Source organism: Mauremys reevesii, linkage group 9 (assembly GCF_016161935.1).
Source record: "Mauremys reevesii isolate NIE-2019 linkage group 9, ASM1616193v1, whole genome shotgun sequence".
NCBI lineage: Eukaryota > Metazoa > Chordata > Testudines > Geoemydidae > Mauremys > Mauremys reevesii.
Window position 1 is genome coordinate 10,184,098 of NC_052631.1, and position 22,251 is coordinate 10,206,348.

Consider the following 22,251-nt stretch of genomic DNA (forward strand, 5'->3'; position numbering starts at 1 on the left):
TCCATAAAAGAAGTATTTCTGCCCCCAGATTAAAAAACTAAATTAAAAGGACACATGATACCTCAAGAATGATTAGCATACATGAAAGGATGTGACTATCATACTGTTGCTTGTGTATACTGCAGCACACCATGCAAAAGGCATAACCAATCAACTAGGACCAAGCATTAGACAATGGTATCTTAGTTGAATCACCATGCCATTCTTAGGGTTCAAAGGAAATCATTTTCAACATTCATTTTTAAAGAGGATTTTTTAGGTTCCCTTCTCCCCACCCCCATTTATCATTTTAAACTTTACACAAGCAGGGAATTTAAAAGCATATGACTGCAGAAGTCTGAATCTGTTATGAATTTCAAAATGCAACCATAATATCTAAGCATGCTATTTAATATTTTTTAAATTAATTACAAGATAGAATTGACAACAAGATATCCACATATGCAACACATATTTTCAACATTCCTATTATACCTATTGTTATTTAAAAGGTTTTAGTTTCTGAGTGAAGGGAGAAAACTGTCAAATACTGGCATCTAAGTCTTCTATGCATAGTCATACTGAACAGACTCTCTTTCCTCAAATTTTCAAGTGTTTTAAACTTTTAGCAGTATTACATACCAACAAGATTTCTGGGAACCTGAATAAAATCTTCCACAAATTCCAAGTAACTTCTAGCTTTTTTTACTGCATCAGCACTCTAGAAATGAACACAACAGAAGTTTATTTTGAATGCAATATATTAAAAATAAAGCCCTGTTACAACAGCTGGAAAACCTCCAGACAACAGCAGGAATGAGATTAAATTAATCTAGTTTTGAACTAAATGTTAGAGAAATAACCGAGTTTAAAAAGTTCAGGAACAAAACAGTAGCAAGAGAGTGGCATAAATAGTAAAAAAAAACAAAAAACCAATGTTTTCACACTATTTAAAACAAGGTTTTTATATTCTGCAATTTACCACAATTAAAACCAATTGTCAAAAATACCCCCTTTATGTTATCTTGCAACAGCTCATTGAATTTTAGAGAGACCATCAATTCGGAAGGATATATATTCTTTTATCCCCAAAATGGCACACACAATTTCTGAACCGATATGCTTGTATAGAAATATCTATATAACCAACACCACAAAGAAAAAACAAATATCGGGGGTAGCCGTGTTAATCTGAATCCACAAAAAAAAAACAGGGTGTCCGGTGGCACATTAAAGACTAACAGAAAAGAGAGATAAAGAAAACATGGTTACCTACCCTTCTCTAATTGTTGTTCTTTGAGGTGTTGCATGTGTCCATTTCATCTTGTGCACAATTGTCAGATAATTTTTTTCCCCTCAGTGATACCCGTTGGGGTGGTCCAAGCACCCTGTCACTTTGCACCACCGTGTGCAGGTAGAAGAGGGCAGAGCCATTCCCAACTCCCCTCAGTTCCTTTGTACCGAACAGACTCCGATAACAAGGGAGCAGACGGATGGGTCATGGAATGGACATATTCAACACAACTCAAAGAACAACAGTTACTGAATGGTAGGTACTGTTTTTTGTTCTTCAGTGCTTGCACATGTCCATCCCATTGTAGGTAACTCACAAGGAGACAAACATGGAGGTAACTGTAAGACATCCCTGCGACGAAGTGGGACTGTTCTTAATGTTTCCTCTGAATACTTTGTGGGTGCCTCAGTTCTGGACGACACGCTGTCTCCTGGCAACTAATGATCAGGGCCTTTCCCCCCTGTAAGGGGATGCTAAAGGTGTGGGAGAACAAAGAGATCAGGTGACCTCCTGGCCCGGGAAAGGAACTCAGCAGAGAAGGAGGGGCCGGAGGGGGTCAGTTTGGAGCTGCCTGGGGATGGGAAGTGAGGGCAGATGGGGTTGTCTGGCTCGCTGGGCCCCAAAATGGACCCGGCCGAGGGGTCCTGTTCTCTGTACCTAAAAGCTCTGTTTTAGATTGTGTTCCAATCATCTAATAAACCTCTGTTTTACTGGCTGGCTGAAAGTTACATCTGACTGCGAAGTGGGGGTGTGTGCAGGACCCTCTGACTTCCCCAGGACCCCACCTGGGTGGACATGCTGTGGGAAGTGCACGGAGGGGCATATGCTGAATGCTCCAAGGACAGACCCAGGAAGGTAAAGCCATGTAAGCTTCTTGCCCTGAAGACAGTCTGCTCCAAGGGAGAGGAGACTCCCCAAAGTCCTGACTGGCTTTGTGGGAAGCATCACCCGGGGACTCCGTGACAATCCCATCTGAAACTGGGATTGTCCCTGGACTAACAGGAAATGGCATAATACAAAGCAAATGTGTAGGCAGATAACAAGTCACTGCTTTACAAATGTCCATTATAGGTACTTGCACCAAGAAAGCTGTTGATGTTGCCTGTGCTGTAGTAGAATGCACCAATATCCTAACTGGTGGGGTTAGATTAGCCAACCAGTAGCATAAATGAATCCATGAAGAGATCCCAGATGAAATCATCTGAGTAGTCACTGGACTGCCCTTAGTTCTGTTTGTAATCACAACAAACAACTGAATAGAAGACCTAAAGGACTTAGTATGCTCCAGATAGAAAACTAGATCCCTTCTGGCATCCAACAAATGCAGTCTCTCCTCATCTCTATGAGCGTGAAGTTTTGGAAAGAAAGTTGGAAATAGACTGCCTGGTTAACATAAAAATCAGATTTCAGAGTAGCAGCCGTGTTAGTCTGTATCTGCAAAAACAACAGGAGTATTTGTGGCACCTTAGAGACTAACAAATTTATCTGAGCATAAGCTTTCGTGGGCTACAGCCCACTTCATCAGATGCATGCAGTGGAAAATACACCGGAATATATATATATATATATATATATATATATATATATATATATATACACACACACACACACACACACACACACACACATACATACACACACACACACAGAGAACATGAAACAATGGGTGTTACCATACACACTCTAATGAGAGTGATCAGTAAATCAGACTACCTTAGTGAGAAGTTTTGGGTGAGGGTGAAGATGAACCTTATCCCTATGGAAAACAGTGTAGGGAGAGTCTGATGCTAGGGGTTAACTCTCTCACCCCTCTGGCCAAGAAAATGGCCACTAGAAATGTTACCTTCATAGAGAGGTGCATCAGAGAGCAAGTTGCAGTTGCAAGGGGTTCAGAAGGTGGGCTCATCAATTCTACTAGGTCCTAGGAGATCTTAAGGAGGGATGGGATCTTGCACGTGTGGATACATGACCAAACTCAGAGGATTTTTCTGAAGCAGGTTGTGTGGTATGAAGACAGTTTGGACATGTCACACTTTCTCATTCCCCAGCATTCTGCACTATAAAGTAATATTGAAAGTACGCAGCTCTGATAAATTTTGAGTTTGGTGTTGGTGTTGTGTTTCAATGATTTCCAGACTGTATTTAAGCTCCTGAAGGTGTTCCTGGCTTTATGGTTTTTGTTCTGAATGTCTTAGCTTGTTCCACCATCCTAGCTGATGGTGCTGCCAAGCATGTGACTGTTTCTACATTGGTGAGAACATAATACTCTATCTATACTGGTGATGGTGAGGCAATATTAAAGGTCATGATATCTATCTTATTGCGGCTGATCTTCAGTCCAATTTGCTGGCTGAATGAGTTGAGTCAAGTTGTTTTTTCTTGTATATGGTGTTGGGCATGTGATCATCTGCTAAGTCCAGGTCTTCAAGGGATGAGAAGGATGTCCACGACCATGCATGGGCCAGGAAAAACCTGTAATTTTATAACTTTCCAGTACTTGACTTGGCAACCTAAATAACTAACACTTTTTTTTTTTTAAATGTAATTTCCTAGGAGTTCTTTTGTTTAAAGAGTAAAAGCCAATTCTGTTCTGTGCAACTGTAATAATCCTCCATTATGCATTTATCGGCAGGGTTTCAAACCCTGAACGTTCAGCATAAGATGGACACCACTTGAGCTACAGAACTATTTCCATAAACTGGCAGTAAGAAAGAAGGCTTCCAAAGGAGGAAATGATTGGACACAGTGACTATGGGTCTGAGGAGTGGTCGGGGTAAGTCTAGACAGGCTCTCTCCCACCTGGTGTTGGGGGGCTTATACCTTCGCCGGTGCCCCCACAGAATGGGGGAGTGGGCACAGTGGGGCCATGTGGTAGGGATTATCATAGAAACATAGGGCTGTTAGGAACCTCAAGAGGTCATCTAGTACAGCACTCTGCACTGAGGCAGGACTACATAATCCTAGACCATCCCTGACAAGTATTTTAAGACCACGTTAGACAAAATCTCCAATGACAGGGATTCCACAAACTTCCTTGGAAGCCTATTCCAATGCTTAAGTATTCTTATCGTTAGAAAGTTTTTCCTAATATCTAACCTAATCTCCAGTGCTGCAGATGAAGTTGACTGCTTCTTGTCCTACCTTCAGTGGACATGGAGAACACCTGATCACCATCTGCTTTATAATAGCCCTTAAAATATTTGAAGATGTATCAGGTTCCCCCCTCAGTCTTACTTTCTCCAGACTAAAAATGCCCAGTGTTTTTAACCTTTCCTCACAGATCACGTTTTCTAAACCTTTTAGTGTTTTTGTTGCTCTCCTCTGGACTCTCTACAATTTATCCACATCCTTCCTAGAGTGTGGCACCCAGAATTGGACACAGTCCTCCAGCTGAGGCCTCATTTGTGTCAAGCAGAGAGGGACAATTACTTCCTGTTTCTTATATATGTCCGTTCTGTTAATATACCCAGAACATTAGCCTATCTCGCAACTGCTTCACATTGGTGATTCATATTCAATTTGTGACCCACTATAACCCCAAGATCCTTTTCAGCATTACTACTATCTAGACAGTTAGTCCCCATTTTGTAGCTGTGCATTTGATTTTTCCTTCCTAAGTTAAGTAATTGTCTTTATTGAATTTCATCTTCCTGATTTCAGACTAACTCTCCAGTTTGGAAAGATCATTTTGAATTCTAATCCTGTCCTCCAAAGTGCTCGCAATCCCTCCTAGCTTGGTATCATCTGCACTCTCTATTCCATTATCCAAGTCATTGCTGAAAATACCAAATAGTACTGGATCCAGGACAGACCCCTGCAGGCCCTCACTAGATAAATCCTTCCAGTTGCAGAGCAAACCATTGATAACTACTCTTTGAGTATGGTCTTTCAACTAGTTATGGAGCCATCTTGCAATAATCTCATCTAGGTCACATTTCCCCAGTGTGCTTATGAGAATGTTATGTGAGACTCAATCAAGCCTTACTGAAGTCAAGATATATCATGTCTACAGCTTCCTCTTCATCCATTAGACCAGTAACCCTGTTAAAGACAGAGGGAGCACAGCCTGGCTCTCCTTCTTTCTCGTACCACCCTTGGGCGTTTTGGGAGCTCCTGCTCTATGATGCCTCAAGAGGTGGTGTCATAAATATAAAGGGAAGGGTAACAACCTTTATGTATGCAGTAACCTAAATCCCTCCTGGCCAGAGCTACAGAATCACTTACCTGTAAGGGGTTAATCAGTTCAATTAACCTAGTTGGCACCTGACCAGAAGGACCAATGGGGAAAGAAGATACTTTCAAATCAGGGGAGGGGCGAAGGTTTTGTTTTTGATCTCATTGTTGGTTCTCTCTCGGGACAAAGAGAGAGAGACAAAGCAGGCAACCCAGCTCCTAAAAAGATCTTTAACTGATACATCTAAAAATTATAGAAATTGTAAGTAATAGCAAGGAAATGCGTTATATTCTCTTTTGTTTTAGCTTGTGAATTTTCTCTATGCTAAAGAGGGAGGTTTATTCCTGTTTTTATAACTCTGAAGTTGAGCCTAGAGGGAAATCCTCTGTGCTTTAAATCTTTTTATTTACCCTGTAAAGTTATCTTCCATTCTGATTTTGCAGGTCTGATTCTTTTACTCTTTTTTTTTTTTAAATAAAGTTCTTCTTTTAAGAATCTGATTGATTTTCAGTGTTCTAGAAAACAGGGATTTGGTCTGTGCTCACTTTGTTAACCTATCGGTTGGTATATTATTCTCAAGCGTCTCTCCTCCCCACCCCCCTCCCGGAAAGGGTGAAGAGGCTTGGGGGGATATTTTGGAGGGAGACAGGGCTTCAAGTGCGCCCCCCCAATGTTTGTTTAAATCACTTGGTGGTGGCAGAAATACCGTCCAAGAACAAGGAAAGGAATTTGTGCCTTGGAGAAGTTTTTAACCTAAGCTGGTGGAATACAAGCTTAGGGGGGTCTTTCATGTGGGTCTCCACATCTGTACCCCAGAGTTCAGAGTGGGGAGGGAACTCTGACAGGAGGTATGGGATGCAGGAAGTCTGAGCTGGGTTTGGGGGGAAGTTCCTCCCTCAATACAACTGCCTCAGCAGTTCCCAGGTATTCTCATTACAGCATCTGCTGCTGTTACTTAGGCAGTGGCCTGAATTTAGAATTTTCATGCTCAGTTATTATATTAGTTTGCTGCCAACATTTTCCTAAGGTACATAAGTGAGAAAAGGGAAACAATTTTTAGTAGTTTATATCTCAGTAAAAGCTGAACAGAATTTTATAGGACAAAGAAAAGGCCTTTTGCTAGACTGAAGACATTCTACCCACCGCAATAAAGTAAAATGTTAGGCAGCCTAAATATAGCGGTGGCTACCACTCCTCCTATAATACAGGATATTAAATTTTTCTTTTAATGTGGAACAGGAGACCTGGATACAAGCTAAAAAAAATCATTGTGGTTTTAGATATATCAATATTGAAAATAAACTAAGTTCAGAAATAATGTGTGAATTTATTTTTATATTATTTGTAGTCAAGTTACATGCACACACCTGAACTGACATGGTTAAAATCCTTTTCCATATGTGCATGCTCACAAGGTTTGTACATCAGAGGTCCTGCTTTAGTGCAGGTGGAAAAAAGGGCAGGTTACAAAGATGTTACTTGGGAGACAAATTCTCTGCACAGTGCTCATTTGAGGGAGGATTTGGAGGCAGACTGGTGGAATTTGGCCCGGGAGTGGGTGGTAGACACAGAGTCTATAGACTGTGAGAATCCAAAAGACAAAAGTCCTATATAAGGGAACACAAGAGACTTCAACTACTACTACAGCCCGCCCAAAAAGTGGCTCTATGCTCTGGCTCAGAGATGAATGCTGATTTAGGGGAAAAGGACTAATTAAAGCAGCCCCAGGATCACAAGGGCACAAAAATAGCTTTAAAGCCACATTTGTACACTCCCCTCCTGACCTGCATCAAGTGCTCCTCAACCACAGTCAACGATCAGGGCTCTCAACCTGTTAATATTTAATCCCTTTATAGAACTATATGAGCACACCTATATTTATACACTCCAGTATCTTTACTATGTAGAGAGGACATGGCAGTTTGGAGAGAAACATGCTAGTCTGAAGAATGGCAGGTAATATAGTCATTTAACAAGAATAATACCTTGCAATAAGTATTTGGTCCTGAGCAAGTATTACCTGTATACAATAAGTAGTATTGCAACCAAGAGTAATTTCTCTCCCCTCCACTCCATGCTGCTTGTTGGCCTTTTGCCTAAGAGCCTTTTTATAACTCATATGTTCCCCAACAGAGTGTAGTGTGTTACACCAGTGGTACTAGACTATATAAGGGGTCTTTTCCAGCTTTTATTATTATTAAATACAGAAAATGACTTTACCTGAATGTTAAAGTTCCACAGTTAGAGTCACAAAAGGTCAACATCAGGCCTCAAATGAGAAACAACATAAGACACTGCTGCGGAACCTTTAGATTAGTTAGCAACGAATGACTAGTGATCTGTAAATAACATTTTGATATGTGAACTGTTCTCCTTTAATAGACTGGAGCACATACTGTGCATATTATATCCTCTTTTAAATATCAGCTTTACTTCTGGAGCTTTCAATCACATTACAAAAACTCCATGGCCAGAATGAAGAAGTCTAAACAGAATTACAAATCTCTAACTTGGTTGTCATTCAAGATGCTAGTGAGCGAAAAACAAAGACTGGAGTTCCAAAATGATGAAATAGGCAATACCCAAAAAGAAAAAGGAAAACAAAAGAAAAGTGTGGGGAGCAGGAGCTTTACTGGTAAAAAATAAAACTATGTACACTCAAAACAAAAAAGGTAACAGCTAAAGTGACAAACATTTATTACATGATACTATAGTAATTTTCATCTTCAAAATGCTTTACAAATACGAGACAGTTAAATATACCACCTACAACACTCACCCTGTGAAGTGTGTATTTTTATCCCCACTTCACATCTGTGGAAACACAGAGGGTAAGCTGACTGGCCTCACAAACTGTGTCAGAATTGGAATTAGAACTCAGCAGTCTTCGACTCTTGTTCCTGTGCTCAGATCTCTGTGCAGTAGTAATAACCACCAAAGTAAACCAACTATTAAATATGAAGAACAAAAAAACCTTTTCCCCTTACCTCTCCATAGATCCTGAAAGTACCAGTATCTTCCTCAAGCTCAATTGCAGTTACTCCTGGAACTTTCCTCGCTTGCTGTATGTTACTACCATGTGTTCCTATTGCAAGTCCCATTAAATCTTCTCTTACAACAAATTCCTCATGAAATGCTGCTGCAAGTTGTTTTGTGCACTAGGGGGAGGTGAAAGAATTTGTCCACCATAAGAAGAAACTCAAAGCTGAACACAGTTAAATGATTACTTTAAACAATTCCATTCTAAGACAGCTTACTTCTAAGTGTTTTGTGGCTTCTTCATTTCTTGACATGAGCATTAGCTTGGTACGAATGCTGCGCAAATGCATGTCACTCAATATATTTACTCTCTTCACTGTTGATTCGCTGGCAGACTACAAAAAGAGAAGTGGTAAGATAAGCAATATCCCCTTTTGATAAAGAAAATCTGCATTCAGAGGGCAAATTAAAACTGTTTACTTTTACAATTGAATTGAATTGTAAATATAAATCCCAATTTAGAAAGTCACTTATTGATATTAGCCTTTCTCAAGGTCTCAAAATAAGACATACCAAGAAAAATTCAGCTTCCAAAACAAAATCCCACAAATCCATTACCATTGGCTCCATGTCTTTACAGCCACAGTTTTTCTATTGGACCTATACAGTGAATGTTGCAATGAGATAATCCCACTAGGGATCTATTATAAACTGCTAGATTACTTTATGTAATCTTTTTACCATATATGTGCAGGTCACACACTTCTTCACTGGAAGATCCGAGAAAGTAAGAAGGGAAAACTGAATCTGAACAGGTAAATTTATATAAAAAAATGTTGTCCCAAGGAAACAGAACTGCAAAGACAAATTACTGCTGAGGAAAATATTCCTTAACAGCAAATCTAATTAAGCCAGGTGTGATGTTTGTGGGATTCTCCTGCACAGGTGTGGGTGAAAAATAATATGTTAGAAGGCAGATGCAGGAATCCCCAGGCCAAACCCAATTTCAGTCTCACTGCATTTGAACAAATTTGTGAGAGTTGCCTTTACATTTTTCCTTTGATACTTGGAGACTGAGTACTAGCTTTTCCCTGGCTTTGACTGACAATTTAAAATATGTAAAAGATAGGACTAACTACCTTGAACCTATCATTCTGTATATTACAAAATCTCCCTAAGGCTCCCAATTCCCTAAACGACTATGGTTATGATTATGATCTCTCTTCTCCATCCAGTAAAGGGAATTTGTGCAAGAGTGCTTTTACCCTCAAAAGAGACTAAGCACATTACTTCTGCAGAAAGCTGCATCGCAGGAAACATTAATCAGAGACTAAAGATCACTCCCAAACTCAGGCTGTCTTTGATGCAGTACTGACACCAATCCAATGAGCCTACTTCAAAATACAGTATTTTAAAATATTATGAACACATACATATAAACTGCTTGAAACGTGCATAGCCTTACAAATAAATTATTTCACACAGATATGCAGGAAGCACACAACATTCTGTAACCAATCAAAATGTAATAAATATCTTGAATATTCATGCACTGTCTGCACAAAAAATTAACTGATTTCTTACCAGTATTATTAACTGCGTAGTTTCAGCATGGTAGAAAATTCGACAAGCTCCTACAGCTTTCTTAAAATCCTTATGTGCATTTTCATTAGCGCACCTAGAGAAATGAATGTTGTAAAGGTTACTTCAGCTGAAGACAGTCGTATCAATAAGAACTGTGCAACCCTATTAATCAAAAATGAGAATGCGGCAGTAGTCTATAATAAGAAATTTTTCTCAGCTTGGAAAACTCCAGACTAGTGCAAGGAGATGTGTCAGGGGGTCTACCTGATTTCACACTGCAAATGTGAAAGAGGTAAAGCTGTCTGCAGCTCCTTGGAAGTCTTCCTTTTCTACTTGTTACTCTATACTGCAGCTGGCTACAGTAGCAGCTCATGTGTACAGGGTTGAATGCTCAGGAAGCAGCCTGTTTGACCAAAGATTTCTTCTTCCATGGCATTCAGCTCAACCACAAAAGAGCATGTGGCCCAACCACCAGAAAAATCACCAAGCCTTCTGGTGGAGGGAAAAAGGAGGGGGCAGGTACAACTGTCCCAGCGGATGATTGGAAACCACATCACTTTCATATTTGATTGAAGTATCACAGTTAATGACATTTAACTTTGAACTACAACAGGAGTATTCTCTCCAAAAAATAACCTAAGACAAGAATTTAAAAGATACATATATGGAGAAAGGAATATGCCATGTTGAAATGAATAATAGTGAAGTTACAGTATGCAGAGCTACTCACGCATCTCTCAGATCTTCAGGAACATCCACTGTGCACTTAAAGAATGTGTTCTTTTTGACAGTTTTATTTTGATTCACGGGTCGAAGTCGTTCAAATGTGACTATTTCGTTGTACGTGGCATCACAAGCAGCATACTCAATGACATAAAACTAAGCGGGGAAGATTTTTTTTTTAAAAAATCATTAATTAAAAGTAACCATTTCATAAAGGTAACAGCTATTATTTCCACCATCAAGGAAATATACAATATGGGTTTACATATTAAAACATAGTTCTATTTTGACAAAGCTGTGCTCCTGCAATGTTATAAGCCTGTGCAGACCCCCTCCCCCAGTGTGCCACTGAAGCCAATGGGTGGAGGGGTATGCATATGCACATTGCATTGTACAACTGGAAACTAAGTTTGCACAGTTTGTAAATCAAATATTGTTTTTTTCTGACTGACAATTCTGTCGACTCAATCCAGGACCTGAAATTTAAACTGTCTTCATTCTGCTTAGTACATCCCATGTACTACTAAAGGTAACACAACAGGAACTTAGCTGACAATTTTTCCAAAAAATGCTTGAGGGAGAAAAGAATTCAGCTAATTTTACACTAATGTATTGACTCTGAGGGAACAGCAGTAAAAGTTAAATCCACTGTGTAAATAGGCTGACCAGCAGATAACTACTGGACATAAAGAAGGAGGAGGTATCCCTTCCTTCTCAGGGTGTGTTGCTATTCTGTATTTACACACATTTATTTCAGTTTCAGGAGACAAAAGGTCTGGAAGTTGTAAAAGCTGCAAATATTCTGCCCCTACCCCACAACCCTTCAGTACACAGGAAGACCCACAAAGCCCAGCTTTGTGCCAGGGTAGAAATTTTTTACATATCCTTCCAAAATCAAATCCTCTTTTCCACCCCCATGGGGCAACTCCAAAAGAGTAGGCAGAATCTTCCCTTGCTCCTCCACAAAAACAGATACTTGTTTTTTATCAACATAAGCAGACTTGACTGAAATACACACAAGATATGTTTGGTAGGGTGGTGCCATATTTCCATAGGGTCTTTTCCGACTATAACCACATTTTAAATTAAATTTGGTTCACAGAACAATTTCTTTATTCGCAAATCAATGATTACATACAACTATCTGCCATATGTATTATCTACATAAATTGGAAGAGAACAAAAGTTTATCTTTAAGAACGTTGAAAATGCATATACCTGCAACCACATTTTGAAGATAAAAGTCCATATGCTCTTAGAAAAGTAATGTCTTACCGCATTTAGAAGTAGTTCAGTTTAGCAACATGCCATATAAACAGATTTATTACCAAAAATAATCATATGGTTGCTCATCATCAGATACATCTTTTGTGAATTTCAGATTAGTCCCCTGTTTAGCAAACCTAAATCTGGGAATACCCAGCCAAAGCATCTATAATGAACTCGGAAGTGAATAAAAGCTTGAAGATTATATAATTTGTAACAGGTGTAATTCTATCAGTACTTTGAAAAGATAAGTAAGGATACAAGAGATCAAAGCATGAAAACTCCTACTGTCAATAACTCTGGAAGGTTTCGTAAGTTAGAAGGCTAGGTAACTTCTCGTTTGTGTATATAATTAAAAACACATTATTTGTTGAGTTACATTAAAAAAAAACTCAGACCGCACACCTATGGACATTTGTACTGTTTCTCATTATTTAAATCCAAGTCCTCTAACCAAAAACTTTAGTTAGCTAGTTGGTAGTAAAACCCCAAGCTGCTGTGACATACAAGAGAAATATAATAGGGCTTGTATTTAACCCCACTGCAGGGGAGCTGACAGAGGTTCTAATCAGTATCTCTCAATGTCACAAGTTTAAAATGTCTTGTCTTGCCGGCTTGTTCATCCACACAGATCACAATAAGAGAGAAAATACCTAGATAGACCATTGTCAAGGACAGTCACTTATTTCAAATGATGTGCTTTGAATATCTCCTTGCCCCAATAGAGTTCAACAGAAGCAGCAGAAGTACTAACAAGAAGCTAAGCAAACATCAAACCCCATGAAATACATAAACAATTTCTTATTCCCAACCTTGTTTCCTGACTGAGCTTTTGGAGACCTACTACTTGCTAAAGACAAAAAAATACAGCTTTTCAGTTGGAAAGGATGACTTCAACTAGTACTCATCATATCAATTCACAATACAGCAATAATATTTTAATAGGACAATGTCAGATATGTAGCCATGATTCACTAAACCTAAACTAAGTGTCTGAGTGTGCAAATCTTTTTTGTGCCTGCAACTGCGATGGCCGGCTATATGAATAACACACATGGAAGTCTAGCAGAATCAGGCTCCTATTTATTACAGGAGCACTGCTGAGAAAAACATCTTTCAAAAAACATTCTTGTCCACATTAAAGATTATCACCTTCAATTTTTACTTATTTTACTGAAAACTTTAGAAATCTAACTTGCTGTTCTAGCTACTTTGGTTCTTTCTAGGGCACTCACCATCATAGCCAACTTTCACTTTTGTTATTGTTTGTATTTTATTCAGTCTCTTGGTTGATGCATGATGCTGTTGTATTTGGGCAATATTTAAATGCAACTCAAGTTCCAAACCCCTCTTTGAAAAAAAACCAACCCCCAAACTCTTAACTGAAATGCGTAATTAAATTAATGAAATGTCATCATGTTACATTTTATAGTTTAAGCCCAAAATTCAGTGTATTTTTTTAACTATTCATGGAAAAATATATATATATATATATATATATATATATAAATAAATAAAAAATAACATGTCCTTGCTGCATTATAAGCAAAACTTGGTTGCTTTCTCCTAGCACATAGGAAGAAAAAACAGAAGAGCATTGAAAAATGTTTTTAATAGAAACAACAGATTAGTCTCCTTTCACTAAGCTGAGTGAAATGTAAAGAAAAAATAATAATACAGTAGCACCTCAGAGTTACAAACACCTCAGGAATGGAGGTTGTTCCTAACTCTGAACAAAACATCATGGTTGTTCTTTCAAAAGTTTACAACTGAACACTGACTTAATAAAGCTTTGAAACTTTGTTACGCAGAAGAAAAATGCTGCTCTTTTTTTTTTATAGTAATTTACATTTAACACAGTACTGTACTGTATTTGCTTTTTTTGAGGGGGGGAGGTCTCTGCTGCTGCCTGATTATGTACTTCTGATTCTAAATGATGTGTGTGGTTGCCTGGTCAGTTCATAAGTCTGGTATTCATAACTCTGACGTTCTATTATCCATACAAATAATGTGAAGTAACTTAATTATCAGAACTGAATCAAATTTAAAATCTTATCAGGATGTTAGAAACACAGATAGGGACATTTTTTGCTTTACATATTTTTTTAACTTCACCAATTCTGTTTGCAAAATAGATTGATTTGTTTCAAATTATGTCAGAAACTAAGCATACAGATATACAAGGTACCACACACAGTCCAGAAATGGCTCATCCAATATATGGACACACAAATCAGAGTTAGGCATGCAATGTAGTTCTTGCAGAACCTAAACAACCAGACCAAAGATATATTGACTCAAGGTGTGTCAAACACACAAAATGGCAAGTATCCAGGAGCCATCCCCACTTAGTGAGCAATTTACAAGAAAGAATATTTATTGTTACCCCCCACCTGTGCATAGTCAGCCAGCTGCAAGTTACCAGCAGCCTTAATGTATGACCTAACCTGCTGTAGTGGTTTTGTGTTGGTAATACTCAACTTTGGGTTCCTTCTCCTTTTTTCAAGCTATGCTTTGTTTCTGTATTAGTGACAACCCACTCTCACCTGCTCTGTTTTTCATGTCCTTACGTCATTATATCACAGTGTCATTTCTCCCTCACAAGATTTAATGAGTCTTGCAATATTTACCTTCCATACTTGCTGCACTTCAAATAGGAGCAGATAGTCCTAAGTTTTAAAGTAACTTACCTCTCCTTTCATCATTCGAACTTTTGCCAACCACCAGCCACAAGGTTCTTGGTCATTTGCTCTTGAGTAAACCTGAAAGGAAAAAATACAAGGGGAGCATATTTAAAATATAGCTACACAATTAAAAAAACCACTCCACTGAAGGCAAATGGAGTTTATCCATTAACTTCAATGAGGGCAGGATCAGGACCTAAAATTTGGGAATTCCAGATTTAAACAGCCAATACAAAAAAAAAAAAAATTAAACACACATGCGTTTTCAAAAAAATAATAATGTACTAGTAGCTTTTAGTTCAAGTTCTACATTGTTTTAACTCTCAGTTATTCTGACACAAAGACTTGTCTATACATACAAATTGTACCATTTTAACATTACCAGTATAGTTAAGGTGGAACAAAACCTCTAGCATGAAGACAATTATCTGGCATAAATATGCTTATGTCCAAACAGAAATAGTTATGCTGATACAAAATCTGTGTGTAGAGCAGGCCTAACATCAGTATTATATTACACACTGGATACTTACCACACAGAAGAATTAAGTATTTCTAACTGGCCAAAGCTGAAAGCAGCAAACACTTAAGGTTTTTACAGTACTAGGAACTTGATATATAAAAGTACTGCAATTTCTATCTTCATTTGGCAGATATCTAGTTTGCTACCTGAAGGATGTTTTCAAATATTTAGAAACCTGAAAATAGTAGTTTTTCTGTAATAATTCTGTTCTCTATTTAGCAAACATGTTGTTTTGCTTTATTTTTAGTACTACTGCAGCCAATTTTTAGTTCAATTTATGCACCTGCATAATCTTTCATATTAGCTGTGCAGGAGGAGCAGGAGGGATTTCAAACTCTTTTGGTGTATCTGGATAAAAACTTGGCATGTGTTTCATTTTTCTATTAATTTAATTTGTGTGTGAATATATTGCTCTGGAAAAGATGTCAGATCAGCAGTCCTGGAACCTACGGAACAAGCAGAATAAGCAGCAGCAGCATTAGTTACACTACCCCAGCAACATGCTTACTCCCTGATCTGAAGTTGCCATCACTGAGAATATGAGGGTAGGTGAGTTTTTATGGTTCAGTCAATCACTGGCCTTTGGCTGAGGCTGTTGCTGAGGGCACCAATTGGTTCTAATGGGTATTTTTTATTGATGGTCCCTCTTACCCATTATTAAATAAACTATGAATCTTGCCAAATTCGTTTCCCAGAGGCCACTGCAGCTTTTAGTCAGTCATTCTTGTTTTAAAAGGTTTATCTGAACTGGCAAGTTAGAAATGGAAGACTCCATATTCTACTATTAAATGCCCTTTTAATCATTCCTCTTGGTTTGGTTTAATACACACTGGCAGTGCTCTTTAAAAAAAAAAACAAAAAAAAACACTAAAGAGAAATAGAATGCCATAATTGTCAGAATGTACTGTGCTGAAAACACAGGATATATCATAACTCAAAATGGAATGCCACACTGTTATACATGACCTCTTCAGTTTCCTACCTACTATATACAAAGACAGTTTTATTTATTTGCAGCAAAACTCACTAGGGAAACCACATAATTCGGGGGTCTGTCAACATCCCTGTTTTTCCAGCAAATTACAACCCAAAGAGTATAAATTTATTATAGTTTAAGAAAATTTAAAACTGATTCCCCAGGTAATTGCAACTTAAATCCAAGTTCTCTCTTGGCATTATACAATCTATTTCAAAATATTAGCAGATAAAATATGACTTCCACTGTAGTATTTTGTCTATAGTAGAGTTTATATGCTGTCACCATATGTTTTTACATGTGTAAAAAGAAGTATGATTATCCAGCTATTCTACAGTCATATTAAAGGTTTGCCCTACAAGAAATGCATGTTATAGGGCAACTCCTGCTTTAGGCACAATCCTGCGGCAGACTATTTGCACAACGGATACATCTGCCTCAGTTTCCCCTTCAGAGTCCCCAGTAATCCCACAACAGGTAATCTTGCTTAAATAATACCCTTTCTTGGGGCCACTTATGACTAGTTCAAATAATCTCCAACAAAAGTCCCAAACTAGCCAATTTCTTACACCCAGCATATATAGTGCTTAAAACCCCATTCTTCCTCTCTGCTGGGAGTCCCATACTCCAGTGTCTTCCACCTAGGCACTTCATTGCTCTTCTCATGTCCTTTTACCAAGACAACCACCCCTGCCCTTCCAGCTAGAGTGCAACCATGCTCATCCCAATGGGAACCCATTCCCAGCCTCTCTGCTGGGAGTCTTTCAACTCTCTGACTCCAGCTCCGGGCTCGTGGAGAAGTCGGAGCGTAAGCCCCTCCACTGCTTCCCTGCCTTTGGCTTGCTCCAGCTCTTGGCTTTGGCTCTCCAGAGCCAAATGTTAAGGTCCCACAGAGGAATCAGCTCCCAGACCAGGGAAGGATGGAGATGAAGAAGCCCTTTTAAGAATCTTGCTACCGTGCCATTGGAGAAGACTGATCTTCCCTGAAAGAGAGGATGAAATGCTGATATTAACTGCCAGATGCACTCTCAATAAGCTAAGCGCAAGGTCTGATGCCTGAAGGTGCAGCAAGTACTCCAAGACGTCCTGGAGAGAAACCTGCATAGGCTGAATTCCACAGGCCAATGGCCACATCAAAAACTGCTTCTATTTCACCAGATAAGCCATTCTGGTAGAAGGCTTTCTACTGCTGAGTAGTATCTTCTGTACAACCGCTGAACACTGCTCTTTCTCCTCATTCAACCATGGAACAGCTACGCCTTGAGAGGAAGGAGCAAGGGAGGCTGAACTGAGAATGTGAGAATGTCAGAGAACCAGCACTGCCTCACATATGGCTCGGGCAATGAGAACAAGCTTGGCCCAATCCGCCTTCAGCTTGAGGATGACTTGTGAGATGACTGAGATCAGAAGAAAAGCACACAGGAGAGCCAACTGCCAGCTGAGGTGAAAAGTGTCAGTTAGGGAGCCCCGACTAAGGCCCCCTCGAAAGCAGAACAGACATTTCCTGTTGTCCCTCAGAGCAAACAGGTCAATTATCAAAATGCCACAAGCTCTGAAGATGACCTGGAGGACACTTGGCCTCAGAGATCACTTGTGACTCAGAAAAAAACAACATTCCTACTGAGATGGTCTGAGAGATGATTCTGGATCCCTGGCAAATGGTCGGGTATCAGAGTGAAACTCTCCTCAATGCAGAACTGCCACAACCTGATTGTTTCTTGGCAGAGCACCCTTGAGTGTGCTCCCCCTTGTCTATTCACATAATACACCACAGTGGTACTGTTGGTAAGCATGTGAATCACTGAGCCCCTGATATGGTCCAGAAAAATGTGATAGGAATTGTAGATGGCCAGAAGCTCCAGCATTTTGATATGTTGCAAGGCTTCCTGCTCTGACCACGGACGCTTAGCTTTCAGTAACCCCCGATGTGCTCCCCAGCCCATCAAGAAGGCATCAGTGACAACAGACCTGGACTGGATGAAGGGATGACAAACATTCTCCAGAAGCATCCAGCACTCCAAGGAGGCCAGGACCAGTGGAGGGAGATGAACCAATTTGTACAGGGGGTGAAGAGTTGAGACAGTAAGTTGTCCTGAGCCACATATGAAGGGGGTGAAAACACAATTTTGCAAACCGGACCACCTGCGTGCAAGCCGACATGTGGTTCAAGAGCCCCAGGCACATCTGAACTGTCCTGGAAGCTGAGACTGCAGACTAAGGCAAATGTGGCAAATTGCCTTAAAACGTCGGTGGGCAAAAAGGCTCTTGAACTCATTGTCTTTTAGGGCCTCAAATAACTCGATTTTCTGAGTGTGAACCGAAGTTCACATCCCAATACTTAGGCCGAGACCCAGGAAGCCAAACAAAAAAAGCCAGGAGAAAGTGGACCTGCTTGAGGAATAGTATCTCGTGAGAGGGGGCCCTGAAGAGGGACTGAAACGAATTGTATGGCATAGCCCAATCTGATGGTGCTTAGGACCCAGCTGTCAGTGGTGATCGAGCCCCAACCATTATGAAAGTGAGTCAACCTGTCCCCAAACAGAGGGGACGGGGGAAAAGGGTGCAATGACTAGATCACTGTTCTGGAGTCAAAATGGAGGCTTGGGGGGCACCTGGGGAAGGCATGTCTATTGGCCAAACCCCAGACTTGAATGCCTCCTCCTCTGGGACCTATGCCCCTTTCTGGGATAGTCCTGTTATCTCAGGGGAGGGAGAGCTGCCCAAATGTGTACTACAGACGATACTGCTGTTGACCACCATAGTGGTGGTCTCTGCACTGCCAATGTGTACACCCCCAACGGCCGTAAGATAGTCCTACGGTCCTTGAAGGAGTGAAGAGTTCATCCATCTTGTCAAAGCAAAAAAAAACCAGGAAGCAATTAAATTGCAAATCCTCTATAGTTTGCTGCACATCAGGAGCAATGGCCAAATTCTGCAGCCAGCACACCCTTCTCATGGTCACTATCGAGGCCAATACTCTGGCCCAACTATCCCTGGCGGACAGAAATTAAGACTTAGCCACCCATCAGCTTTTGGTGATAAATGCCCAAAATACTTCCCTGGAAGCTTCAGTCAGCTGGTCTGCAAATTTAAGACATAGCCAGCCAGTTCACAAAGTCATATTTCGACAGCAATGCCTACTGGTTAGCAATCCACATCTGCGAAGAAGAAAAGGTGTAAATCTTCCTATCCATCAGATCCATCTGTTTAACATGCGTAACCTTAGAAGTTGACTTAAATCTGCCCTGCCAGGCTCTATCATTCACTGTGTTTATGACCAGGGAATTTGGGGCAGGGTGGATATAAAAACCCTCAAATCCCTGTACTGAGACAAAGCAGCATTTCTCCAAGCACTTTGCAGTAAGTTGTACTGAAGCCAGCATGCTCCAGAGTACCCTAACAGGCTCTAGGAGCGCATCGTTAATAGGGAGAGCTACTCTCTCAGAGCAACTGCAGAGAATGGTACAGGTCTCTGACCTCCAGATGTGGTCCTGGAGAGTGGTTAATGGGACTTACTCCATCCCAAGCACCAGCATTCACACCAGGGTAGTATGCGCTCCTTCTGCAAGAGACAGATGGAGTCCCCATGCGAACTCGAGAGGCCTCGATCAGTCTTATACAACCTTTTCGTCAGTGCACTCAACAGGCAGCGACTCAGAGAGGCGCTGGATCCAGACCATGAAATGACAACACTCTTGGAACCCAAGGGCAACCTCCGATCTGATTTAAACCTCAGTGCCGAAGCAGGCTGCATGGCGTGTCCAAGTAGGCTGCTTTAGACAAAGAACCCTCATCACCCGAGTCCATTTCGTGAATGATTTGCAAATCAAACACCGTTCATGTGGCTCAGCCTAAGCACAGAAAGCACTATGTGTGGGAATCAATTGCTGGGGATCGCTCCCCCATGTAATAGACAATGTTAAATCCTAGTGAGGCTATCACCAGGGGAATACTTAAATGAAAGTTAATTAACGCTCAATCTAGTTAACACTATACTGAGAGTACTAATTAATTATATACAACTAGAAAAAAAGTCACTAAGGAATATAGAGATTGTGAGGTTAAGAACCACACAGAGCTCCAATTCCAGCCACGAGTGGTAAGATGGAACTGAGGGATGGGGTCAAGGCAGTGCTGCCTCATTTAGCATGAGTGTTGCCTCCTACGGGTACTGATAGGCAAAATTCTCTGGCTCCAGTGCACTGGGCGCACACAGACACCTAAGTGGAATACAAAGCTGGATCTACTCAAAAAAGAGAACCGTAGTCAAATAGGTTTAATACAAAAATAACTTTAAAAAAAGGAACCCTAACTCGGACTCCCAAAATAACATTTCACAGTACATTTTCTCTAGCAAATGTTTTACATATTATTTGTTCAAAGAGCAAAATAAGACATTCATTATAAAATTAACTTGAATTTGAAACATTTTCACAGCTTTCTAGGACACACAAAGCTTGTTTACACAGCGAGTTACTGTGCAGTAACACAGCGTGTGAATCTACAGTACACAAGCTTTCTGTGCACTAGTTCACCGTGTGGACACTACTACAGTGGAGTGAAAGTCCTGGAGAGAGTGGGAGGGGAGGGAATGTGTGTGGTGGGTTTTTTGTCATATCTCAAAACACACAGATTCCATGAACATGGACATTTAAACAAAAATATCAAACTATAAAACACACAAACAAAAGTCAACCAATTTCAAATGTTCCTAACTTTAAATTTACTGAACACAAGCTTCTTTCAAATTTGGCTTTATCCTTGAATCTACCATAAATTAATTTAGTCATCCAAGTGCAAAATTTCAGATTCAAACTTATGGGGAAAAAACTTTTATTCTTCCACATTTACATAACTCAAGCACAGATGAGCTGTGGTTGTTCAAACTTTCAAAAAACAAAATCATCCTTTTGCTGAGATAAAACATGGAAAAATTCAGCTCCAAGAGAATTTGAGGTCATAACCAACTGAAAAAGCAGAATTAGAATGGAAGCTGGAATTCAATTTTTAACTATGTGAGCTACCCAACCACAATATAGTCATATATAACTGATATACAGTTTCAGATTTTCAACACACACACACACACACACACACACCAACCTCAATACTACCTAAGTGAACTAGTAAACAGTGTGACATTTTACAGGTGAGGAAACAAGGTTTAAGGACCTGATTCTGCACCACTGAATTCAATTGGAATTTTGCTATCGACTTCGATAGGCACAGGTTCAAACCCTAAGGGCAAGTCAGAGGTGCAGTCAGGATCAGAAATCAAGTTCCTAACACAGCTGGTTCTTTTTGACCAAAAATGGCTTTTTAATTACATGGAAATTTTCAGTAGGAAATTTGTTTTGTTGAATTTTTATGGGAATGGTAGGGTCACCATTTTTGATTATCATCAGTTTCTGAGCAAACATGAAAAGCTCCATGAAAATTTTTAATGACAATGAGAAAGGTTGTTTCCTACGATTTTTTTAAACTGAAAATACATTTTTCAATTTCTTCTATATTGTAACTTCTAGTTCATAATAACCATATTCCATCTACTCGACCATTTTACCTTTCAAAAAGTACAACCATTACTAGTGACAGACACTACATATATTAGATGTTCACTTTTAAAGCTTAACTCTACTTTTTCTTGTGACTATAATCAGTATTAACATTATCCTGTCTGAACAGTCACTTCCACAGGAGGGCAAGCTAGGAGGGAAACATGAGAGTCAACTCACCTCCACTTCATCTCCTTCTCCTATTTCTTTCTTGATATCAGGTGGAGGTGGTAATCTGACTTCATTAAAAGGAACCTGGCGCTCTGGTTGCCAACTGAAAGTTGAATAGATATTCCATTGATTATTTCAAGAACTAATCCTGGTCTGGCAAGCCTTAAAAATATTCACTGACACAATTCATTCTTAAAATATGTTCACTGTTTAAAATTCAGTGAACATATTATTAATTATTCTGATTATTAATTTATAATTTGTATTGTGGCAGTGCCTATAAGCCCTCGCTGTGAACTAGGATTCCATTGTGGTAGGCAGTGTAGAAACACAGAACAAAAAG

The 22,251-nt window shown here is 39.7% G+C and overlaps 1 protein-coding gene across 4 annotated transcripts in view; it reads right to left on the reverse strand.

Moving 5' to 3' along the window:
• FXR1 (FMR1 autosomal homolog 1) overlaps positions 1–22,251 on the reverse strand; it is a 70,862-nt gene that overhangs the window by 15,551 nt on the left and 33,060 nt on the right. For all 4 annotated transcript variants that reach the window (XM_039488424.1, XM_039488423.1, XM_039488425.1 and 1 more), the window contains exons 3-9: positions 21,918–22,011; positions 14,690–14,761; positions 10,741–10,889; positions 10,011–10,104; positions 8,705–8,821; positions 8,435–8,605; positions 622–700 (exon numbers count right to left, since the gene is read on the reverse strand). In XM_039488424.1, coding sequence (XP_039344358.1) covers positions 622–700; positions 8,435–8,605; positions 8,705–8,821; positions 10,011–10,104; positions 10,741–10,889; positions 14,690–14,761; positions 21,918–22,011 — 776 coding nt within the window. The remainder of the gene's footprint in view (positions 1–621; positions 701–8,434; positions 8,606–8,704; positions 8,822–10,010; positions 10,105–10,740; positions 10,890–14,689; positions 14,762–21,917; positions 22,012–22,251) is intronic.